Here is a 27,409-nt window from a genome sequence, read left to right on the forward strand (position 1 = left end):
GTTGATTAGGTGGTAATAGTGTAACGATTGACCAAAATAAGAGACACATCGATCTGACCGTTCAAAAATTATGACGAATACAAATTTCTGTCAAAATGCGAAACTCGCCCTGTATATTATTAAACAATGGGAGCAGACACTTTTTAATGATCATTTGTTATTCCCCATAGGAGCCTCTATACGAGGTAGGAGTATGTATAGGTCCTCATGACTCACCCTGTATACATTGTAAATCCCAAATCATGATTTCCAAAGTTTATACATTGTAAATTATGATTCGGAAGTGGTCCTAGTAGCATTTAACGTGTCTTCATTCGAGAACTAAGGGCAGCAGCCTTTGATACATTTGCATATAACTTATTTCGTCATAAAACGTAACAACCAGTACCTATTAAATAAATGTTATGATAGATGTAACTCTTATAGTTAGTACTAAATATTACTAATAATATAATTAACAAAATACAAGATATTGTAGGTACATATTGTTACTATATTTTAGAATATTTACAGTTAATATTAATAGAATTAAAATCCTTACCTTTCAGTTCAATTGTACTTTTATACAACACCTTGGGTTCTTCGTCTAGCGATAGGTTGTTTAATTCAAGAATCGTAGAGTTTGTACCCAGTATTAAGGGGGGCTTTGTAACATTTGTAACTGTAAAATAAGATTGAAATTAAAATTAAGTTAATGCTACAACATTTTTGCATAAAATTAGGATTACCCCGTAATTTGAATTTATTTTATTTTTTCGTATTTTCCTCAATTATTGTAATATATTTTACTTCTTCTTTCCTCATGGGTCCCATCCTTTAAGGTGCTCTGCTTTAAAATTTTCAACCAGGGGGTGCGTCGTATCCCCGGTCGCTTTCCCTTGTATAACGAATGGCATCAATTCATACCTTTCATTTCTCAGTGATAAAAGTAGCCCATTTTTCTTTCCGTCATAGTGTTGAGTATTTCTTTTTCTTTTTTCATTTGTTCATTTCTTTTTCAATATTTTGGCTTCCCACCCTTTTTGCATTGGTATGATTTCTTTCATCCGGTTTCTCATGCCACAAACTCAGCCGCTCTGTTCTGTAAACTCCAATGTGGGTTGTTGTATTTTCAGTTCGATCCTTATTCTATTCATTTTGGTAACACCTTTTTTACCTTTTCTTAACAACTTCATCGCTCTAGCCTGTAACTTGTTAGTAACCGCGATTCGCTGCCAAAAGCCAAAAGAGTTATATAAACTGCTTTGAAAAATTTTGTTTTTGTATTCGCTGATATTTCTTAACTGAATAGCTATAAATTATTTTTTCATTGTATGTATGTATCTCACAGTTGTAACGTTTTCTCTACTCTGCTATTGATTTCTGCTTCTAAAGATTCTGTTTCTTCTATTATTACTCCTTGTCCAAGTATGTCAAAGTTTTAACTTCAGTTATATATTAAGTTCTATTGTTTCTCCTATCTGCTTAACTTTTGTTTTGTTGATATTTATCTTATCCGTTTTCAGTTAATACTTCTATTCATATTTCCAAATTATTCTAAAGTTGTTTTTTAGTTTTTACAGTTATTAGCGTTGGACTAAGTGCTTCTCCATATCTTGAACCTCCATTTATTGTAAACGGATCTGATGTTACATTATTACTAATTATGGCAGTGTTGTTCTCATTGTATATTTTTTTATGACTCTTGGTAACTTGTTCATTCCTTTTTCTTTTTCTATTTTTCACAGTTCCTCTTTTGGTACTTTATCGAAAGCTTTTCCTAGGTCAAGAAATGCTAAGTGTATTTTCTTTTTCTCTTGAAGGGCTTTTTGTGTTATCTGTTTTATGATCCTATCTGTATGATCCTGTATACTCCTATCATTTCTAATTCCACTTTGTGCTTCGTCTAATTTATATTTCTGCACTTAAAAGTCTAACTAAATCGGTTGAGGAATGGGGAGTTGTTTGAATCAAGTTGATCATTAAGAATTATATCTGTATTTTTTAATTTATTAATTTCTATAGATTCTAATAAAGATCGCCAATGCCTTTATTTTGAATATGAATAATTTGAAACAGTTCATTAAAAGAATGATGATGATCAAGAAGGTAAAGTGCGGACGTAGAATCTGTTTTTCCATATTGAAAGCCCTTGAATGTTCTGCTATGCGTCTATCAAAGGTTCTGCCAGTTTGACCGTTGTAAGTTTTTGGACAGTCACCACAGGCCAGTTTGCATACTCCATTCTGTAATTGCTTTCTCTTTTGGCTCTTACTTTTCTTAATATATATAATAAAATATTAATGTAAATAATAAATAATAATATATATCTTAATGTATATAATAAATATTTATAAAATAAAAGACAATTAAATAAATAATGAAGTAAATAACAAAAATCGTTGTTGTGTACTAACTTTGTCGTTCTTGAGGAGTCGGTACTGTAGTAGTCGCAGGTGGTCCAGAACCATTTTTGTTTCTCATTGTGAATTCAACAGAATAGTTATTGAGCGATATATTATCATTACAAAGGCGATTATATAGGAAACCTTTTGACAACGTTAATTTTTTTTTGGAAATTGCTGACCAAGCAAAAGAAACTAGCGAATAATGTGATTAAACATAATCTACAGGCCTATAATCACATATAAATTGAAGGCAAGAATTAACATATATTTTTTAGACTTAAAATATTTTATATTCAACTTATGGAATTTTTAAGTGCAGCGGAAAATCAAATTTTACAGAAGATAAAAAATTATAAATGTTATTTATGAAAGAAAAGACAAATAAATAAAAAACATAAAAAACAATAAATATAATAATAAATAATAAATAAATAATAAAATGCTAAAATAATAATCATAAAAAAATTGTTGTTGTTTACTAACTTTGTCGTTCTGGAGGAGTCGATACTGTAGTGGTCGCAGGTGGTCCAGAGCCATTTTTGTTTCTCATTCTCAATTCAACAGAATAGTTATTGAGTGCTTTTAAATCTCCTACCACGATATCAGACTTGTCAGGAGGAATATCCTGTGTGTAAACAAGTAAATTAAATAAACGCTTTTTTAAATGCTTAAAGGGAAACCATAAAAGGGGCACGGTAATTGCTGAAACTTATATTGATTGTATATTATAACAAATCGCTTAAACATAATAATAGTAGAGGATCCGATATAAGGTCGACCTCCACCGATCTGTTTAATGTATAAAAATTATTTGATATCTAATTTAGAATGTGAAAAATTATAGAAAACATTGGTTGTTATAAATAAAAAAACATTTCGGCCTGGGCAAATATTCTAGAGTTTTTGTATCATTCGAAACAAAAAAGGGATTTGTAATTTTTCTATTAAGTTGATCGTTTTCGACTTATAAACAATTTAAACCTGAAAAAATATCGAAAAATGACGATTTTCAAGGCTCAAAACATAAGTAAAAATTATTTTTGAAATTACGAATTACCTACTTAAATTCAAATTGAAACCCTATTGCATCAGATATTGATAAGTATTTAGGACTTATTTCATTTTAAAACATTGTTTTTGAGTCGTTAGTGCGATATGATCGCCACTCTTCCAATCTTTCCAATATATTTTAGAATAAAACACGGCAAAAATTCTTATCGGGGCCTGATAGAAGAATTTCATTTCATTTTTTAAGAATTATTAATTAGGTAATTATAATCAGGACAAATGCATATCGGGCACCCCTTATTTTTTATAATAATTTAACATACTAAATTACATATCAAATAATTTTTATCCATTAAACAGATCGGTGCAGATCGACCTTATTATCGGATCCTGTACTAGTTTGTTTCATGCTAGATCATGCAGTGTACCTATTTTGTAAACAAACGAATACTCTATTTTAAAAATATAATTACATAATCTCATTAAAAAGTTATTGATAAAATGTAATATTTACATGAAAAAAGTATTTTTGCTAGTAAAAATTTAATTTCTATAAATATTAGTAGATATTTATCAATTATTGTGAAGTTTGGTGGATTTTCCTTTGCCACTCCTACCCTCAGGGACTCCCCTAAAACCCCCTGTATTAGCGGGGAGACAAACACGATTTATCAAGAATGTGTATGCCGTAGAAAAAATGTTTCAAATAAGAGATGTAGCTGGGATAATGTTGAACAAAACTGTTTATTAGCACCTTTTGTGTAGAATTAACTGTTTTCTCAGAAAAAACGCTTCAAACGACAGACGATTTTTAATTTCAGTTAACTCGACAGTAAAAATTCGATATTTTTTGGTAACAGTGTCCTATTAATAAAAATAAAAATGCGTTTTAAAGATAAAAAGTGCTGTTTTCGTACGCAACTTTTATATTTTGCCGCAGATGCTGCCCGTTTCTATAAAGCTGTTAAATAAATAAACGTTGCTCGATTTTTATGAGATCAATGAAATTTATCACTTCCATTGACCAGTGGCTATGCAATTTCCATTGATAGAGCCCAATCTTCAAAACCTATGACATAGAATTTAGATTTTGAGTTTGAGCAACAAGTATGAGACATTTGAAATATGGATAAAAACGCTGAATTTAAACTTTCACATTGAAAATGATCTCACGTCACCGAAAATACTTGAACGAAGAAAGAATTGGGCGGAATTTGTAGCTGAAGTTCTGTAATTTCGAAAAACGTATTTGTGCAATAGAAATGAAGCAATTTTAAACATTTTAGATTGTTTGTAATGTGAAAGATTAACTTGAGCTTTTTTTAGACATACTCGAATGCCTCATATTCTGCACACAAAAGCTATATACTTCGTCTTTAAAACGCATTTTGATTTTTGTTGATAGGACACTCTGATAGAAAGATATATAGAATTTTTACCGTCCGTCGTCGAGTTGATACAAATTTTATTTAAAAAATTGTTTCGTGCGCGTAACTGGCAGGACATTTTCAAAATCTAAGGTCGTTTCAAGCGTTGTTTCTGAGAGAACGGTATATTCTACTCAAAAAGTGTTAATAGATTATAATAATTCTTGGTAAATCGATGTTCCTCCCTAAGAGGGGGTAAATTTTTCTATTTGATCTCATACTTTTTCACTGTCAGATATTTTCATCTAAGGATTTCAAATGTTTAGTATATAGACTATAAAACGCTTACACAGATGTTTTAAAGACACAAGGTGGATGAATTATTAAAATTACCTACTGTAAGAAATCTAAAAATATAACAAGCAATTATTACCCCGTTTATGGTTTTATCGAATACATAAGAAGATACAGAAAAGCATATGTACATAAGCAAAGAAAAGTATTGCATGCAGGAAGATGCTGTAAGTATACAAAGTTGAAGGTTAAAACATGTAGAGTTCAGGTTGCTATATACTTTATACAAAGAGAAAAATACATAAAAATACACTATTTGCTATATTTATGGTGGATACTTTGGCAAGAAATTTTATTGAACGTTTTTATTTACTCAAAATTTTAAAAAGTACTAGTAAATTGTCAAGTTTTGAGTCACCTAATAGAGATAAAAGAAAGGCCAAACGAAAGGCCAACGAAGAAAGATGAAACTGTCATCCCCATATATGGATAATGTCTCATTTTCCCGTATAATATTATTTTTTATCTAAATCTTAATATAACCAGCCTTATAGCATAAATTTTGTATTTTTCTCTAAATATATATTGTTTTAAAGTAAAAAGGTGCATATTTGCAAGCTTTAGTGCTTAAATTATATTAATCAAAATAAAGTTTATATTCATTTGTGCGATTAGGCATACTTTTGCAGTGGAGTAAAATTGTAGTAATCGTATAGTGTATATAAAACAAAAAAAATAAGCGTAAGTTACCAATTTTAATTAAAATATATATGCTTCTATAAATATAAAACGAAACTTTTTCTTTTTCTATGAACCTTGGATCAGTAGCCCTTAGTTATGTACTGTAATCTAAGATCTTATCAAATTCAAAATGTCAGAAATATTAAATTGGTACGAGAATGCATAAATTGCTTGAATAACTCTATTTTTGTGTTCTCTGTAATAATCTATTGTCTCTTTTTTGAGGTGGTTTATAATCTTTTTCAGGTAGAAGATAGTGTTTTTCTTGGTTTTGCAGAGTCCATTCCAGTAGGAAATGAGCCTTCAGTACTTTTACATATTCAACTGGATTATAATATTTGGATGTAAAGTTAATGACTAAGAGAAAGCTGTGGATATTTCAGAGCACCATCTTGTAAGAAAAATTGTTATCATTATCTTAAAATTGTCTTTATTTTCTTCGATTCGCATTTCTGTAAAATCTGAGACTAAGCCCAAGTTACTTCAATAAAGTTTGGTTTTATTCTTCAATCCTTTTAATGACTACAGTCTGTCAGTGATCTCGTTGAATAGAACAAATGGGAATACTGCAATATGCAGATCATAAGTATATCAAATGACAGGATCAATCAAATCATCGTACCTTTAAATAACATTTTCTTCTATTTCTTTTCTAATTTAGTATTTTAAATGTACTCCTAGCATCCAATCTCAAACTTTAGATAAATTTCAATTAATTTTAAGTACTTCATTCATATGTATGAATGTACTCCTGTTTCACAAAGAATATTGTTTTGTAATTCATAAACAAGCGCGGGTCATCTGGTTAAATTTACACAAGAAAAGCTTATCTTAAGAGATCAAAGCATATATGCATACAAAGCTTAGTGAGAGAAGAATATAATAGACAGAAAATGTGAAAAAAATTAAAAAGGGTATAGAACCTAGCCACACAATCCATATTGTAAAGTTTGCTTTCAGAATTATTAAAACTTAAGGTTACGATACATTGATTTTATAATTTAAGGAGACAAGATCTATTTTGTTAAAATAAATATTAAAACATAACATGTATATTTTAAAACATAACAAGTCTATTAGTTTAACGAATTTTCGTTACTGTATTAACGAATTTGTATTTATGCAATTTGACTATACAGTGGAACCTGGATTATCCGTCTCTCCATTAACCGTCACCTCTGTTAACCGGCAAGGTACATACAGAAGTTGTATTGACTACATAATCAAACATTTTCATGTAAAAAAATAAAAAAGTTAATTTGATTTGTGATGAGGACACAAACGGCTATCCATTGCTGACAGATTAAGAAATCATCGAAATGGCAACAAAGGCGGACGAAACAGATTCAGAATCTGACACAGACTTGGAATTTGACTGTAGCTATATTGATGAACCTATTGTAACTGACATAGATTTTCGTAAATAATCTAGAGAAGCTGCATCGCATATGCAATAATTCATCGAGTGGTATTCTCAACAAGAAGAAGCCAATAAAGTAGATTGCATGATCTTATGCCGATTAAGAAATTCAGCCGTCGCAAAATGTGAAACAACAGTATAACAAACAAAGATCTCAGAATATTTTAAATTGATTCTGACCTATTTATGATCTGATCATAAACATCACAAAGAGGAGAAAAAAAAATACTCTAGCCATATAATTAGAGGACCTAAATACCATCTACTTCGCCTTATACTACAAGAAATAATAGAGAGGGAAGAGATGGATTGGTCGAAAGAAATTTTCATGGCTGCGTAATACTAGACAATGCTGTGGTTCTACAGTAGAAAAATTAATTCTCGCAGCAGCCGATAGAGACAGGTCTCAGGAAATTGTAAACATGGTGACGGCTAGCGTCTGAATACAGACACGGCACCTGAAGAAGAAGAAGTGTATTAAACGTGTTCGAAACATAGGTATAAAATGTCTTGGAAGTACATAAACATCTAAAAGATGTAGAATATTCAAAACCATCCCAAGCAGTTGGAGGCAATTCAAGACCCTTATTGATAAAAACGTAATAGCGCCCAATACTTCGTAAGAAGGGGTAGAACTAGAGGGATTGGTAGATGCTTAGTTTAGGTAGTAGAACTAACCAAGAAGCAAGTGTAGGATATTCACCTGGATATGGACGTTTAGATTATTTAATCTCTGTTAGAACAGTGTTCAATATATGCTTAGAAAACCAAGCCATACACCAGCTGAATTGAATAATTATTCTATAACGCTCCTCATACATAAGAAAGGAGATCAAATAGACCTCGAAAACTATAGACCAATTAGTCTTCTTAACCACCTGTATAAATTGTTTACTCGAATAATCACTGCCAGAATTGAGAACAAACTAGAAACATGCCAACGAAAAGAACAGGCAGGTTTCCGCCCTGGGTATGGTACAAATGACCATCTAACTTGTCTAAAGGTCCTAATCGAAAAAACTGTGGAGTACAACCGGTCGCTAGTTCTAGTATTTATTGACTCCAAAAAAGCCTTTGACACTATCGAGATGGTAGCCATATTAAGAGCTTTGAGAGATTGTAGAATCAACTACCGATATTTCAATATTATTCAAGATATATATGTAAATGCCACAACAGCAATAAACCTTCACACCCAAACCCAAAAAATAAAACTAAAAGGGGAGTTAGACAAGGAGAAAAAATATCACCAAAACTATTCAATGCCGTAATGTAACATGCATTCCAGATGTTAGAATGGGAAAACAGAGGTTTGAATGTAGATGGCGAAAGGCTGAACCGCCTACGATTTGCAGATGACATAGTTCTAATAACCAACGACTTAAAGGAAGCCCACGAAATTCTGCAAGAACTACAACGAGTTTCTCAAAAGTAGGAAAAGTTAGAAATAAACTTTGGGAAAACTAAAATGATGACCAATATAGTACCTAGCGGACCATTGAAACTAGAAAACTGCCATATCGAAACAGTTAACAAATACATCTACCTGGGTTACGAAATACAAATAAATCGAGACAACCAAACATGCTAATTACCTAGAAGAATAACTTTAGGATGGGCAGCGTGTGGCAAACTAAGAGACGTATTCAAGGAAAACATCCCAATAAAGCTAAAAAGAAAAGCATTTAGCCAGTGCATATTTCCGGTGCTCACTTATGGAGCTGAAACACTGACATTGACTAAAGCATCAATAAGAAAATTACAAGTAGCACAACGAATAATGGAAAGATCCATGCTTGGCCTAATTTGATAGACAGAATACGAAATGATGAGTTACGCCGCAGAACTGGAGTGGAAGACATCATAAAACGCATTACGAAGTTAAAGTGGAAATGGTCAGGACACGTCGCACATAGGTCGATTTTAAATAATTAGCCGTCCAAAAGTCAAATTTTAAAAGTGAAGTTAAATATTCGAAAAAAATCCTAGAGATAAATAAAGTTTTGTATTAACAAAAACTAACTGTCTCAACTCTATAACTGTTCACCAATCGCGTGAGCAGTCGCCGGCGCATGACAGTTAGCTGACAGTAACGTTTGATTCTTTACGCTCCGTAATAAACTTTTTAAAAATCGTGATATTTTTGTAATATTCATCTTATTTTTAAAGTGATTTTGATGGAATCTAATAATTCAGGTAAGAATGCATATTTCTTGAACTATTTAAAGAATGTTTACTGTTATCTTAAATTATCTATACAGCATCAAAAGCAAGCTGTTTTGTAGTGACATTTTTGTTTAATTTTTATGTTTAGCAGACATTTAGTTATATTAGCGCCTCCGGTTGAGCATTGCTGTTTATTGTATAGTATAGTACATATATTTGGCTAATTAATGCCGTAAAATTTAGCTGCGGATAGCTGCGGATGTCCAAAATATAGGGTTTTTTAAACGATGAAATATGTTTTTTTGTTTATTTTGCTATGTTGATAAAGCCACAAAAAGAAAAATTCTTAATTGTATTAATTATAATAATTTACGATTTTCTTTGTTTTAGGTACATCTGGTGCCTCTAGTATAAAAATGGTGACTCGTAGATATCTTTACGACCAAATGAAGCTGCAAGATTTGCCTAATATAGACAAACTGAAATATTTGGAAAATGACTTATTGGCCTGTTACGGTGACACACCTGATAATTTAACCAGTTTAAAGCTACGATTTAAGCATTTTAGAAGGGCGAAGAAAGAGAAATGGATAAGGCCCACCGAAAAGAAGCAGTATTTCTCCGAACAAACAAAGTTTGGTTAGACGAAACATTTAAACTGGTAGAAAATGACAAAAATCGATCAGGTCGGCCTACTAACTCCCTTAATGACTCCAGTGAAAGGACGAAAAGACGAAAAACAGAAGAAATACGTTCTTCTCTTGACGGTGAGGTTATCTTTCATGCAGCGCAATCAACATTACAGGCCCAAGGAAAACGAAACGCTTCAAAAATATTGAAAGAAATTACAAACTCTCCAACTCGTGCAGATAAGTATAGAGATGCATATAGAAAATTAGATAAAGAAAATATTACCGCTCTTACACCTTTGCAAGCCCTAGCAATGTTTGTTGAAGCTGATTTAAGCAAGAGACAATATGAAATCATTAGAAATACAAATAAATCATTTTATCCGTGCTACGACTTATTGTTAAAGGAAAAAAAACAATGCTACCCGCTAACGGATTGCATAAAGGTTACAAGTACTTGCGCAGAAAGCAGTTTACAAAGTTTAATAGACAACACCGTTCACCGTTTATCAGTGGAGTTAGAAGAAATCCTTTGTTCTCTACATGAAAATGAAGGGAATTCTTTAAAAATTATTTGCAAATGGGTGTGTGATGGATCTCAACAAGCCAGATACAAACAGAAATTTGACGATGATGCTGATTCGGATGCGCATATATTCCTATCTTCTTTTGTTCCACTTCGAATAATATGTGGCAGAGAAGGTAAAAAAGTAATTTGGCAAAACCCAACACCGTCCTCACCTAGATATTGTAGACCTATACGATTTAGATTTGTAAAAGAATCAGTTGATGTAATGAACGAAGAGATCAGTTATGTTGAAGAATCCGCCAAGAACTTAACACGCACTGAAGTTGTTTTGCATGGTAACGCATTCACGTTTGAACATGTCTTTAAGATGACCATGATTCATGGTAAGGTATGTAATGCTGCGACTAATACAAAATCTACAAGTCGGTGTTATATATGCGGAGCAACATCTAAAGATTTTAACAATCTGAATAAAAAATTAAGTGTGAGTCCTAAAGCTGTTGAATTTGGTCTCTCGGTATTACATGCCAGAATCCGAATGCTGGAAAGCGTTTTACATTTGGTATACAAATTACCAACAAAAAAGTATGGAGAGAAGAGAACTGTAGATGAAAAGAAGATAGAAGTCCTTACCAAAAAACACATTCAGGAAAGATTTAGAAAAGAAACTGGATTGTTAATCGACATGCCAAAAGCCAATTTCGGTAATACTAATGACGGCAATACTAGCCGAAGATTTTTGAAAATCCTCAATTAGCTGCCGATATAACAAAAGTTGATTTTAAATTGATATACAGATTAAAGATTATACTAGAAACAATTTCAAGCGGTCATAAAATAGATGTCCAAAAATTTGATGACTATTCCAAAGCAACAGCGAAACTATATGTCGATCTGTATGGGTGGCACCCCATGACACCGACCATGCATAAACTATTAGTTCACGGTGCAGAAATTATCGAAAATGCCTTATTGCCCATAGGGCAGCTGTCGGAAGAGGCAGCAGAAGCTAAGAATAAGCATTTTAGGTTATACCGCGAGAATTATGCAAGAAAGTTCTCGCGGGAGGAATGCAACCTAGATATATTCAGCAGATTTCTTTTAACTTCTGACCCATTGTTAATCATTTTAATTAGCCAGAAACGCGCACAGAAAAGGGTCAAACAAGGGTAATTTTGCCCTGAAACAATGCAAATGCTTTTATTACCGGGTGATCTGAATGATGAATCCGATATGTCAGACACCTATGTGTGAGGTATAATAAAGAATGTATATTGTATATTCATTCTGTTCATTGTTTTTGATTTGTTTGTTCATTAATTTTGATTTTTTTATGAAAAATATACGCTAGTATTTAAAAAACAATACTTTCCTTTAATTCGTTCCAATTTTAGTAGAAATATACTATAAAATAATTTTGGCCGCGTAAATCCATTAAATCTACCTATGTGCGTCGCAAGACAGAGGGACAACAGATGGACATACAAGATTTTAGAGTGGCGGCCAAGGGCGGACAAACGAAGTCGTGGAAGACCACCAACCAGATAGACCGACGATATAAAGAGAATAGCGACAAACTGGATTGCAGCTCTGCACAGGACAAAGAAGGGTGGAGACATCTTGAGGAGGCCTATGTCCGACAGTGGACAAATATGGCTGTGTGATGATAATGACGATGAGAACAGTGTTATGTGACAAATTGATAAGCAAATATACTTTAATTTTCATCAAAATCGTAACCTTAAGTAGTCAAACAATCCTGAATCGCACCTTAACTTCCGATCGATGATTATCGGTGATATTGAGAACGTAGGAGAGGAGGGGGCCGTGCGGGAAAGGGCCGGGTTCCCAGCTGATGCTTATACTTGACGAGTCCACTGGAGTGGCGCGTACATTCTGCGGCGGTGAAGCTGGAGGACCTCCAGCTGTGGTACTGATAACGACGCTTTCGCTTGATACTGCTAAATCGCCATAATGGAGACCGTCCTTCGAATCGTGGATTATTGCTATTCGAAACTGAAAAATATGGTATTAAGTAATTTGAGAGAACATTAAAAAGAATATAACAGTACAGAGCAAAAATAACAGAACACTTTTTAATAACTATATAGGGGACAGTTGGCTAATGGTGCGCGTCGGGTAATTGTGCGCATCAACTACCTCTTCTTTTTCATGTACCATGTCCTTTCAGAATGTTGGCTACCATCATAGCTATCTTAATTTTATTCACTGCCACCTTAAGTATCAACAAAATACCAATCTAGCAAGTTCTTCAACCATGAGGTTCTTCTTTGTTCTGGACTGCTTTGCATACTATTTTTCCTTGTATAATTTGCATAATATTTTGCAGCAACCTATATTTGGGACCTCTCATTACATGTCCGAAATAAGTACTCCAGCTTTCTCTACTTGATGCTTTTTATAATCTCAGTAGTCTTGCTGAGACGTTCTAATATTGTGGAATTTCGAATCTTCTCCACCCAAGAAACTTTTAAAATTCTTCTGTAGCACCACATTTCGAAAGTCTCAAGGCACTTTAGATCGATGATCGATTTTATTCGCTGTCCAGGACTGGATACTATAAAGTAAGACCGAGAACACGTAGCAGCGAAGTAGGCGGATCCTCAATGCCAATTTTAAGTCTCTGGTCTCTCCTTCTAAAAACGGCTCTGGCCTGCTCTATCCTAGATCTAATTTCGCCATGACTTTCTGCGTTACAATTTAGTTTCTGTCCAAGGTAGAGATTTTATCAACATGTTCAAGTTTGGTATTATTTACATATTAGACGGTTTTATATTCTGTTGTTTACTTATTAGTAGAGTATTTTGATTTTCCGTATAGGTCTGGATCCCGCGTATGAAAAAAAAGTTGATTAATAGCAAGCTGAAAATTTGTTAATAGCTTAAGGGTGTCTAGTCGGATAAAATTTGACATATGAGAACACTGGAACAGGGGCAGTTTTAATCGTGGAACAGGTTAAAAATTTGGAACGGTCACACCACGAAAACGTCACATTTATTTTGTCCGACAGAACAGACTTAAACTCTCCGAACAGAGGTTAAACTCTCATGCAAAAATCAGACTGCTATTTATCACCTGTCATAATTCCTGTCATTTGACATATTCTACATGTTCCACTCATTAAAACGCCCATTTGGTGATAAATAAAAGTCTGATTTTTGCATGAGAGTTTAATCTCTGTTCGAAGAGTTTAAATCTGTTCTGTCGGACAAAATACATGTGCCGTTTTCGTGATGTGACCGTTCCAAATTTTTAACCTGTTCCACAATTAAAACTGCCCCTTTTCCAGTGATCCCATATATCAAAGTTTGTCTGACTAGACAACCTTAAGCTATTAAAAAATTTTCAGCTTGCTATTAATCAACTTTTTTTTCATACGCGGGATCCAGACCTATATGTTCAGATCCAGACCTGCCTCCCTACAACTCTCAACGATATTATCAAGTAGTGTTTGCAGATCTTCTTGACTAGAAGCTAGGATTACTGTATCGTCCGCATATCGCAAATTATTGATGACTTCACCGTTCACAACTATTCCTTCTTGTTTTTCAGAAAGTGCATTTCTGAAAATTCTTTCGAAGTAAACGTTGGAAAGCAGGGGTGATAAGAGGCATCCCTGCCGTACACCTCTTTTAATATTAAGAGCCTGTGATTCCACACCATCTACCAAATCTGATATTGTTTGATTCCAATATAAATTTGCAATTATTTGAACATCTTTGTAGTCCAAGCCAATGTCTTTTAGAACTTCGATCAATATAGAGTGCTTAACACGATCAAATGCCTTTTGGAAGTCAATAAAACAACAGTATATGTCTACATATATGTCTCGACAACTTTGAGAAAATACGTTCTTCCCAAACAATGCCTCTCTCGTTCCAAATCCGTTACGGAAACTAAACTGTGTGTCACTACCAGATCAACTACCAGATCTATCATCTATCCAGCACAAACGAACGTCAGGAGATACTTTACCGGTTGGCAGTGATAGTTTACATGTTTTCGCGTGGTATTCTATTGTTATTGTTTGTTTTGCCCGATTCTTTTTTGTTTGTATCTAATTTTGTGTTATGTGGCGAAGTGGAAGGCCGTTCAATGGTGCGCATTTCGCACCTGCGGTGTTTTGCAACTCAGATCTAACTTACTAACCGATTCTTTTACATAAAACCACTAGTATTGCTTTTGGAATGTTTTTCCACTCTTTTGTTTTCATAACTTAAAAATTTGCAAGTTTTAATTGAGTTTATCAGGCAAAATTCGTGGCTTCAAGGATTTAAAATTATCACTTGTGTATGGGTTTTGACTAAAAGTTAACGATACAGATATTAAAAGTGTTTTTAATTAGTAAAATCTCTTAATTAGTAGATGGAATGTTAATTATTATCTATTTTGTACTTAAAACAGAAACCTATTTTTAATTTTGTTTAAAGATAAGTGTTTATTGTGACTAACAATACAACAAAAATTATAGAATCTTATGATTTCTACGTAGATCACTTAAATTTTTAACATAGGTATTTACTTTTATCTGAAAAACTGTTTATCCAATAAAACAAAAAATCTTTATTCTCTGCAAGTAACAACAAAAACTGAGACAGTTTATCCAAAAATTAAACCCGAATATAATGTTAAAGTTTAAGCAGTTAAAGATTCTTTGTCTTCTTTCTTTATAGACATGACTCATGTTTTTTCAATGTGACTGCAATAAGTTGTCGTTCCATCGTGTTCGTGCTTTTCCCACTGATCGTCTTCCTATTGGTGAACCGCCTCTCACTGTCTTTAATAGTACTCTATTTGTTGCCATTCGGCTTATGTGGTCGTTTCACTCTACTCTTCTGTTTTTTACCAAGTTACTAATGTTCTCTACCTTGCATCTCCTTCGTATATCTGTATTTCCAGCTCTGTCTCATAGGGTATTACCATCGATTTTTGGAAGGGTTTTCATCTCTGTTGTTTCTAGCACATTTTTGTCCTCTCTGTGACATGTCGTGTTTCTGCCGCGTATGTCATTATTGGTCTGATGACTGTTTTGCAAATTCTGCCTTTCATTTCTTTTCCGATATTTTTATTTCTCCATACTGTTTCATTCAGGCAAACTACAGCTCTGTTTGTTCTATTCCCTTGATCTTCCACGCCTGTTTCGAGCTTTCAGTAGCTAGATAGTGTGATGCCTAGGTATTTAAACTCCATCACTTGTTCTATTATCTGACCTTCCAGCTCAAATTTACATCTTAATGGATCTGCTGTTATAACCATGCACTTTGTCTTTTTTGGGGAAATTAACATGTCAATTTTTCTGGTGGTTATATTAAATTGCTGTAGCATCCGTTGTAACTCATCTTCATTGTAAGATATTTATATTCTATCGTCTGCATAGCAAATTCATCCATGATCAGGCTGAACAATAGAGGACTCAGGGAATTCCCCTGTCTAATCTCACTCCCAACTTCCATTGGGCCATATAGTTCTTCTTCTACTTTTACTTTTATTGTGTTTTTCTGGTAGATATTGGAGCCATGCTGTTGAACCGCACCTGACTGAAGTAAGCATATCACTCGTTGGCGCGTGAACGGCCCCTGACTGACGTAACCGTATCACGCGCTTGCGCTTGATCGGCAGCGAATAGGTTAATTTATTTGTATTAAAAAATATTAAATACTTACTCTATATTTGGTGTAAGGCTGCAAATCTTGTACATAAAATATCTTATTATCTGGATCATAAGTGGTGTTTACGCAGTACTGCCACGAAGATTTCGAGGTGGAAAATTCTTCGTACCGCCACTGAAGCAGACAACTGAGCCCAGTTTTCTTAGCGTCCGGACAGTTCGATTCTAATTTTAAGGAGTCAGGTTTTAAGGAGTCCGCTCGGAGAGTGGGAGCGGCGGGAGTGCCTAGGAGTTTACGTAAATTCGAAAAGTACTTGGTTACGGCGTCGTTGCAGCCTATCACACAGTAGAGCTCTTTGGGATTCGGTCGTTCGGTTGTAGCGTTCTGAAATAGAAACGATTATTTTATATATTCCTCAGTTTTCAATCATTTCATTTTTAGGACGAAAATATGTATCCTTATTTACACTAAATACACATAATAGACCTGGATCCCACGTACCCAAAAAAAGTTGATTAATAACAAGCTGAAAATTTTTAAACTGTTCCACAATTAAAACTTCCCCTGTTCCAGTGTTCCCGTACATCAAAGTTTGTCCGACTAGACAATGTTAAGCTATTAACAAATTTTCAGCTTGCTATTATTCAACTTTTTTTTGGTACGCGGGTTCCAGGTCTACAGGGTGATTGATTAGTGGGGTAAAGCTCAATAGACCCGCTATAGTAATAGATAGCAATAAAAGTTAATAACAAAAATTGTAGCCAAATTTGAGCTTCACATTACAAAATTAGTTAGAATGTTACAGAGTGTTCGATAACACAGTGGCAGACCAAACTTATGTTTTTTTAAATGGAACACCCCATATTTTATTTTATATTCGAAATCTTCTTAACTTCTCCATTACAAAAATATAAAGGTTTGTTATGTTATACAGGGTATTTACAAAGTTATAACCAATTTTGTAAGAAAATCGTAACAAGTTCAACTCCCTGTATAAATAAAAATAGGTAAAACAGCAATGGTTTAATGCCTTTTTTTATTTATTGTCAAATTTTTCAAGAATTATTGATATTGCTAATTTTCTTTACATCAAATACAGGGTGAATCAAAACGCAAGTACATTATTTTCTCAGTAATGTTAAATGAAACACCCTGTCTTTTATATCATTATTGAAAAGTAACATTACCGTAAATTAATTTTTATGTAACATTCCCTATGTCCAAATTTATTAGTTTTCGAGATATTTTCAATTTTCAGAGCAAATTATTTTAGGTGTCTAAATTTATCTAAATTTTAAGTAAGCCATGACTGAATTGACAATAGGGATTTCATTCACAGTCATTTGTTTCGAGCTTTTGTCATGTGTCACATAATATTAATATATCCACGTCATACGTGATTATATATACCAATGATACAAACCAAAGACGTATGCCGTAGATATATTAATATTATGTGACACATGACAGAAGCTCGAAACAAATGACAATCGATGAAAAGCCCTATTGACGATTACTGATTATCAATCCGGGGATCAATGTAACAATGTAGCAAATAAAGAAATAAAAATAATTTATTAGTACATAATATAATTTACAAAAAAAAACACAACCACCGCATGCAACATTTTTGAAACAATTAAAAACTACTTTTTTATGTAAATGTAACAAATAAAGAAAGAAAATTAGTAATAAATTTTACAAAAAAAAACACAAAATACAACATTTTGCATTTTGCGAAGACAATTAAACACTACTTTTAACAAATAAAGAACGAAAAATAATTTATCAGTAATACATTTTGCAAAAAAAACTTGTTTGAAAGAATTAGAAGTTACTTTTAATAAAATATTTTTAATATTTAATTACATAAGGTGTTTAAAAGTACCTCCTAACACATTTATGAACGCCTAAAAACGATCATTGAATGAGCTACTTATTCTACGAAGCATTTGTAAATTAACACATTGAAATAAACTTTGTATTCTATTTTTCATCTTTTCCCTTGTTGTTGGAGGTATTTTATAAACTTCATTAATAACGTAACCCCAAAAAAATCAGTGCAGTTTATTAAATTCTGGTGATTTTGGTGGCCACGCTACTGGTCCATTGAAAAATGAAAATATCTCGAAAACTAATAAATTTGGGCATAGGGAATGTTATCTAAAAATTAAAGTACGGTAATGGTACTTTTCAATAGTGACATAAAATACAGGGTGTTCCAGTTAAAATTACTGAGAAAATAATGTACTTGCGTTTTGACTCACCCTGTATTTGATATAAAGAAAATTAGCAATATCAATCATTCTCGAAAATTTTGACAATACGAAAAAAAGGCATTAATAAACCATTGCTGTTTTGCTTATTTTTTTATACAGGGAGTTGAACTTGTTACGATTTTCATATAAAATTGGTTATAACTTTGTAAATACCCTGTATAACATAACAAACCTTTATATTTTTGTGATGGAGAAGTTAACAAAAATTCAAATTTAAAATAAAATATATTGTGCTCCATTAAAAAAAAACATAAGTTTGGTCTGCCACTGTGCTATCGAACACCCTGTAACATTTTAACTAATTTTGTAATGTGAAGCTCAAAGGTGGCTAAAATTTTTGTTATTAACTTTTATTGCTATCTATTACTATAGCGGATCTATTGAGCTTTACCCTACTAATCAATCACCCTGTATAAATACACTCTCTCCAAGATGAACCACAAATCAATTTGTTGAAAACATTACAAATTTAAAAACTTCTGGACGCGTTTCGGCCTAACATGAGCCATCACTAGCAAGAGCAGGTAACAATAGACCAAACAGATGGGAGAAATAATCAGTGGGCCCGGTCTAGTTAAAAAGCCCGGTTCAAAAAATATTTGACGAAAAACTTATTTATAATTGAACATTTCATTAGTTTCCAAAGGAAGCATTAAGGATATTAAAAAATAGAATAACACCCAGAGAGGACAGAATGTCAAATGAACTTCTAAAGTACGGAGGACAGATCTAACCAACCAACCAAACAATATTACCAACTACAAAAATGGAGATCAAACATTCTAATACGTCTCTTCAAAAACGGAGACAAAACAAATGAGAATTACAGAGGAATTAACTTATTAAATAACAGCACCAAAAATTAAGAAGCAAAGTGATAAACTACATGAAAAAATTATAACACTAGCACACAACAAGAAGGTTTTAGGTCGGGAAGATCCTGCACCAACGCTGTATTTATAATGAGAAAAGTTTAAGAGAAATAATTAGAATACAACAAACTGGCACGTTTATGTTTCGTGGACCTTAAGAAGGCATTTGACAGGGTTAAATTAAACAACATTATCCATTTATTGTACGCAAGAGAGGTAAAGTGATAAAAAAGTAAGAACTAAAAAAGGATACCAAATGGGAGAAAAACAACTTACAATAATCTACTATGCAGACGATGCATTACTAATCTCTCAAATAATAGATGATTTATAACGTATGCTGCGCATCAATTCAATATAACCGTTAGAATATTTAACATGTTAATTTCCCCAAAAAATACAACTGCACTGCTATAAGAGCAAATCTACTGAGATGTGAATTAGAACTGAAGGGTCAGATAATAGAACAAGTGATGTTAAAATATATAGTTAAAATATCTAGGCATCACATTATCTATTAGCTACGAAACGCTCGAAACAGAAGTGGAAGATCAGGGAATAGAGTAAACACGGCCGCAGGTTGCCTGAATAAAAAAATATGGAGAAATGAATACATATATCGAAAAAAAAAAATGAAAAGCAGAATTTACAAAAGATTCATCAGACCAATAATGACATACACGGAGAAACACGATCTGATACAGAGAGGAGAAAAATAATGCTATAAACAGCAGAGATGAAACGCTTCGAAAAATCGATGGTACGACACTGTGAGACAGAGTTAGAAGTACGGATATACGACGGAGATGTAAGATGGAGAACATTAAAACTGGGCAAGAAACAAAAGAGTAGAAATTAATAGAGTGGTAAGTACATTGAGATACGGTTCCCCAATACCCGTAGGAAGACGATCAGTGGGAAGACCACGAAAACGATGGAGAGACAAGTTACTGGAGGCACATTATTAAAACAGACAGAGTCATCTCTACACCAAAAGAAGATTATAAACTAGATTTTCAGTATGAGATACTTGTGAACGTTAATTATTTAAAGGATTATTATTCGAACGATCATCCGTTACTCTTTGCCTCTTATACGTACTGAAACCTCCAACACCAAAGAGGTCCACATCCATGTCAATTAAAAAATTTTGGGTAAATATATAATTATTTCAATGCATCTAGTAATATGTTGTATTCTGTGGAAGTTATTATTTAGACAAATGGATACAATTTATCAAAGTGATATCACTTAAATTGTAGGAATACACTTACACATGTCTCTCTGCAGGTTGATGTCAACGCTTTCTTCCATAGCTTGCATCCCTTTACACACTGAAACAAAAAGAAATAAAATAAGAAAAAATTAATAGGTACATATCATTATGTTAGACAAGTTATATTACTACACAAGTCTGGTGTTATAAGCTTTGTTGTGCTTCTTGTAAGGTTGTTTATATCGGCCAAAGTGGCAGGAGATTAGAGACCTCTATCTCAGAACATATAAAATTTTCTAATTAAGGGGGAAAATAGTAGAATAGGGGGGAAACATAATTATTAAATTGAATTTCGTTTGTTATTAACTTTACAGCATAATTGTACATACACAAAAAAGGAGGGAATAATATTTTATATCGTTTTGATCTGTCATTTTTTGATCAAATTCGTTATTTTATTTAGGTACTATGTTTTACTCTTATGATGTATTTAAATTTCCCAATAAAAGAACATTTCTAGATGTAAATACGCATGGGAAAGTGGTCACTTAATTAAACTCGATATTGTTTTGTTTAAATGAGCATCAGGTCATGATGCATTCTAATTGTGACAATATGGTGGCCGTGGCCGGCAGTGGCGACAAGGAGAGCATCCGCTCCTAAAAGAGTCGCACGCCTATTTTACAACCTTTAAATATGCTTCTCTTTCTCTCTCAATTCTAGCCATAGCCATCCATATGACTTTCGGATGGATAATGAAGTTAATCGAATAAGAAAAATATTATGCGTATGCCATCCGCTCAGGATATCCGTTTTAGTAGCCATTTTGCATGTGTACCAACCGCTAAATCAGAATTAAAAAACGGGGTTGGCAATAACTTTGTACATATCTTTGGTTCAATAAAAGAGATAATCGTAGACGGGTTGCAACAGCATTAATTATAGAATAGAATAGAAATATGCTTTATTGTCACTGCAAATTTTACGATTATATGGACAAAGCTTACAAAGAGTCAGAAAATAACAATAACAAATATTAATTTACTGAAACTGCATAAATCGCCAATATTACAAAATAAAAGATAATAAAATAAAATAAAAACAATCTACTACAAAATTTAAATAAATTGCAAATTGCATAATGGTAGGGGAGCCCAAGCAGAGATTTTTGCAGTTACTCGAGCGCTTCAGAAAATCGCATGGGGGGAAACCTTGTACCCTGTAAATGTACCCCTACCATATTATATAGACTCTTAATACAGGGGAGTTCGTTAAGGGAGGTCCGAAAAAAATCTATCTTTAGAAAAACTCAAAATCGGCAGATTAAAATAAGGTAAGTTAAGTACATGTAGAACAGTGTATATATCAAAAATCTGACGATTTGAGCGGGGCGTAAGGAAATGGATGAGTCACAAAGTTTCACAAAAAATGCGAATATTTCGCGAAATGAACGTCAAATCAAAAAGTAAAAAATACGTTTTTAATATTTTTCAAAAATCTATCGAATGATACCAAACACGACTCCCCACAGAGAGGGGTGGAGGTAACTTTAAAATTTTAAATAGGAAAATATTTCGCAAAATGAACAACAGATCAAAAAGAATGTGTGTGTACTTTGTACGCACGAAAGAAGTTATACTTCTATTATATGATTATATGATTATAAACGAAATTAATATACTTTTTATTTATATTTTATTTAAATATTAAACTAATTTATACTTACTAATTCTCAAACATTTGTAATAAAACAGTGCCAAAAATTAAAATAATAAAAGAAAAAAACACACACAAACACATTAAAAATGCCACAAATGATTTCTGAACATTAATTGTCGGAATATTTTTTAACTAAATACGTATTTTCTGAAAATAAAATTACATAATAAATATACTTACAATCATAAAATGTATAAAAAAAATAAAAAAATAAAAGTTTATATTGGGATTCGAACCAACTTACCAGCGCGGCTGGTATTGGCGTTGTATTGGGGTTAACTCGCATTAAACGCTTCGCCACGGAGACAGTGTGTCATTATGTGCGAAGACTAACTAAACGGATTAAACTTTTGACATTTTTGAATTATGTAAATCAAATTATTTTGATTTTGAATTGAAATGATTTAGAATTGAAAAAATACAACAAAACATAGAGTAAGAAAACAATATATTAGGTGAATATTGATAGAAATTTTGATGGTAATCAAATTATGTAAATAAAAGTATTACATACTATGTATTTTGGTAGGTTCAAATAGGTAGGTACCTATGATACATTTACAATTATTACGTACCTGCTGCTTTAAAAACTATTTAAAAATCACTACAATTATAAACTTTTTCGTTTCTGTCCGCACAACAATAAAACTAATATATTATACATTTGTTTACCTTCATATTGAACAATTATTTATTATTGACAGATCATTTCAACACCCAATCAGAGCCCGTATAACGACTAATAAATTTCGCAATCACTTGCATCGTGCAAAGTGGCTATGTTCAAATATAACAAAATTTGATCAACTATTTTTAAAACACTTACCAGTGTAAGATTCTTTAGCTTTGAATAAGCGAGATCGTAGATCGTCCCGGTTGATTGTTGTTATCCACAGTTCTCTACGCCTTCGAGCTAATAGGTTTTTTATCAGTCATTTTGCGCCACTCATACTAGTCACAGTTTGATGGGCTTTCACATTGGCATGCAACAATCATCTCTTCTATGTTAATAAGTCCAAAAATATAATATGAAAACTATTTAAAAAGGCAGTATAACCATTAACTAACTTTTTGTTTGTTGTTTCTCTTCCTACAAATTTTAAAACGCAACAACCATACATAACCAAACCATATTGGATAATTTTTGTCATGTCATTTGAACATCCAATCAGAACAAAGTTGTAATGCGACTGCGCCGGGATCAAAGGTTTTAATCCTATTAAAATTCACCTTCATATCGCGCGTAATGAAGTATAACTTCAAAAAACTGAAAAATACATGTGCAATATTTTTTTAAAATCTATCGAATGACATCAAACACGACCACCCACGGAGGTGGGGTAGGAGGTTACTTTAAAATCTTAAAAGCAGGAGGCCCCATTTTTTATTGCAGATTTGGATTCCTCACGTAAAAATAAGTAACTTTTATTCGACATTTTTTCGAATTATGGACAGATGGTGCTATAATCGGAAAAAACGATTGTTGGAAATGGAAAATTAAATTAAAAAAATTCCCCACTAAAATGGAAAACTTAACTTTTTTTGGTTTTAGGACCTAATCTTCACAACCCAATAGGTGCCCATAACGCTCGAGTAAAAACTGCAAATTTAGAATACTTGCCTCCCCTATTATAATACAAAATTAGGAACTAATAAGTTTAAGCTGCTGCATATGATACCCAAATATAGATAAAAATACTTTAGGCACTTATACATAAAGTTAAAGTTACTGTAATTTCTTAGTTATTCGTTAAGAAACTATTCTACTGAATAATATGGTCTTTCAGATAGATAGGTTTTGCCATTTTATGGAACTTGGGAAAAGATATGGCAGATTTAAGTTGTAAAGGAGATGGTTGTATAGTTTTTTGTGCAGAATATAATATAGATTTCTTTACTAATTCAGTGACTAACTACAATGCCTTCTTCAGATTCTTCTTTATGGACAAAATGCTTATTCAATCTTGGGTATCTGCTAAACAGGCAAACCGGCATTTTTTAGGTCGTTCAATGCTTCTTCGTCCTATAGATGAATTGTTTTAATACACTCGTACTATATATCAATATATTTATCCCATCGTAGTTTTCTTTTTTATTCCTGGTACATTATATTCTAGAATGATGTGTTTAACTGATATTAAAAGAGTTACAATATTCATAAGTATAAAACTACAGCAGCTTCTTTCTTGAAGTGATGCTGATGTATGAGTACAGTATGTCCTATTGATACATTGAATGCAGATGTTGGTCTTCCCCCTTCAATTCTAATTGTTCATCGTTGTCTTTATTCTCAAACTCCCTTCTTGACTTTTTCCAAGTATTTCAATATCTCTAATGATTTCGGCCGTCTTCCTTGTATTAGGGCTTCCATGTTCCAATACATTTTTTCTACTATTCTTGCCCTGAATAGACTTTTCTCATCTTTTAGCATCCACCACCTGCTTTTTGTGGTCCTCTCCGATATGATATAAAGAAACAATAAATATACAGAGTGGACCAAAGAAAACAGTCCACCTCAATATTTGGCAGTATTTATTAGATTTTAAGGAAATGCAAAACAGGTCGATTTTTGATCTAAGTGGGGACACGTTTTTACGATACATACATCTGTCATTTGTCAACCCTCTCCCTTCCATTTCCCCCACCCCTTATTTTTAAATAGGGAATAGGGGTCGTGTGCTACCTAATTTGAAAGGTTATTCAATTCTCTATTCAGTAATATTAACATTAACATAATTATTTATACAGGGTGTCCAAGAAAAATTATTTTGAGTTAAATTAATTGACACAAAAAGAAGAATGTATGCAATTTATTTAACTCAAAATACATTCTACTACTGACAGAAAACAGGAGAAAAATATTTATTTGTCAAATAAATATTGTTTTTCGCTTAAATCCAATATTCAACCTACCAAGAGGCAGATGGGTGGCAGCTTGAACATTGAAATTAAGCGAAAAGCAATGTTTATTTATCAACAAACATTTTTTCTGGTTTATGACAGCAGTAGAAGGTATTTTAAATTAAATAAATTACATACATTCTTCTTTTTGTGTCAATTAATTTAATTAAAATATCTTTTTTGACACCTTGTATAAATAATTATGTTAATGTTAATATTACTGTATAGAGAATTGAATAATATTTCAAATGAGGTTGCACACGACCCCTATTCCCTATTTAAAAATAAGGGGTGGGGGAAATGAAAGGGAGGGGGTTGACAAATGACAGATGTATGTACCGTAAAAATGTGTCGCCCTTAGATCAAAAATCGACCTGTTTCGTCATTTCCTTAAAATCTAATAAATACTACCAAATATCGAGGTGAACTGTTTTCTTTGGCCCACTCTGTATATATGTAAAGCAAATTACATTTTTACGTTGTTAGTGATCTTTACTTCGTGGCTGATTTATAATAATTAAATTTTGTTCATATTTGAAGCCTTCTCAATATGTAGAATCTTAAAAGTTCCTCAGAAAGCACACTAATAAAATTGTAATAAGTTTTCTCCAAAAGATGATTTTTTATATACAGCTATTTAATTTTTTCATACCATAAACTGTTAATATAAATGTTCTCAGGGGCACGCGTCCACTTAATCAATTTAAATTTAATGTTTGTATAGTCGAGTCGTCTTGAAGAGTTAGTTGATGTTTTTTTAAGTTTGCAGGTCAGGCAAAGATGAACTACATGTGACCCAAACAGCGCCTCGCACGATAAGAAGAATACAGACTACGACTTGGACGCCAGCTGCCTTTTTTAACTTTTACTTACCGATAATGAATAGTATACCTATCCTACTGTTTGTTGTTTTGACTTTTGACACCTTCTTATTATTTCGAAGTTATAAAACTCCCAACATTAATATCATAAGAGAGTGAGAATAAATTGACAATAATGCGACAATTCTTAGAAAATTTGTTGTCTGGCAATGGACACAAGAGCTCGGAGGACTCGAGTGACTATTGCCGAATGAAAACAAGTTTGAGAACAAAATTGGAGCATTATTTTCTTATGTTATATTAGACAGGTTAATTTTTCATACTTAGGTACATACAAAATTCAAGGCGTTGTATAAAAACATTCAGTGACATTTATCCGAATTAATGCGACACACATTTTTCAACTTGTCAAAGTGAATAGCACAGTTTAGCAAGTATCCAGACCAAGATATTAATACTAGTTAAAATTATTTATAAATACAGTTAGGTATTGTCTTCTTAAAGTACTGGAGAGTATCAAGAAATGCCTTTACGGTTTTGATCTCAATGAAGGGAAACCCCCAATCTGCACCTCTACGTGGTAGAAGATGGGCAGATGGGTAGAATCCCGTCGTCAACGGCATAGGATGCGAAAGGCAAGTGGGAAACCATCGCATTAAATTCCCAAGATAGTTAATATGGCAAGTCAAAATCAAAACATGGCCCCTAGTCCCCGGCAGGCGTTCAATCGTCAAGAGGTGCTAAGAATCCCCGGGAGGAAATTTAAAATTGCTACGTAGAATGTTAAGACATTGTATAGAGCAGGCAAATTAGTAACTGCTAAAAACGAGATGAGCCGAATGAAGTGGGAGATACTTAGTATGTGTGAGGTTTTATTTAGCGTATGGCTTAAGTATATCACAGAATATAGTTAGATTTATGCATTATACAATGCATCACAAACAGATGTCCAATTTTTTTATATATTCGATTGACCCTTCGGTTGCCATTACAAAGTCTATAGGGTCGCCTGTGTATGCTCTGCGTGGGCAGTCCTGAACAATGTGACTGATCGTCTGTCTTGCAGCGCCGCAGTCACAAGAAGGCGAGGGGAGTTTACCCCATCTGTGGAGGGAGTCGGCGCATCTTCCACAGTTTGTTCGAATTCGATTAAGGGCTGCCCAAATCTTACGGGGACGTTCAAATTCGCCAGGTTTCCCTATGATGTCCGGTAGACTATGGTAATGCGGATCTGTCCTACTTTCCCAATCTTCTCTCCATCGGGTATTTAAGTCAAAGTTGGATTGCTGCAGCGCTTGAGCAGATTGTAGAGGGGGTAACCTGGATCGGAGACGGTTTCCAAGAATATCGGGGATGTCGTTGTGGACTAGAAGCTGGCGACTGTCCATTATTTTGTTATATTCTTTAACCAATGCATGTTCGCGGCGTAG

At 33.0% G+C, this 27,409-nt stretch overlaps 1 protein-coding gene across 4 annotated transcripts in view; it reads right to left on the reverse strand.

Moving 5' to 3' along the window:
- The window catches only part of LOC114336469 (proto-oncogene tyrosine-protein kinase ROS), a 228,425-nt gene that overhangs the window by 67,951 nt on the left and 133,065 nt on the right, over positions 1-27,409 (reverse strand). For 3 of the 4 annotated variants that reach the window (XM_050655041.1, XM_050655042.1, XM_050655044.1), the window contains exons 3-7: positions 20,597-20,656; positions 16,226-16,555; positions 12,312-12,557; positions 2,871-3,012; positions 542-661 (exon numbers count right to left, since the gene is read on the reverse strand). In XM_050655041.1, the coding sequence (XP_050510998.1) occupies positions 542-661; positions 2,871-3,012; positions 12,312-12,557; positions 16,226-16,555; positions 20,597-20,656 (898 nt within the window). The remainder of the gene's footprint in view (positions 1-541; positions 662-2,870; positions 3,013-12,311; positions 12,558-16,225; positions 16,556-20,596; positions 20,657-27,409) is intronic. The other variant, XM_050655043.1, reaches the window with a different exon arrangement.

This window comes from Diabrotica virgifera, chromosome 6 (genome assembly GCF_917563875.1).
Source record: "Diabrotica virgifera virgifera chromosome 6, PGI_DIABVI_V3a".
Lineage (NCBI taxonomy): Eukaryota > Metazoa > Arthropoda > Insecta > Coleoptera > Chrysomelidae > Diabrotica > Diabrotica virgifera.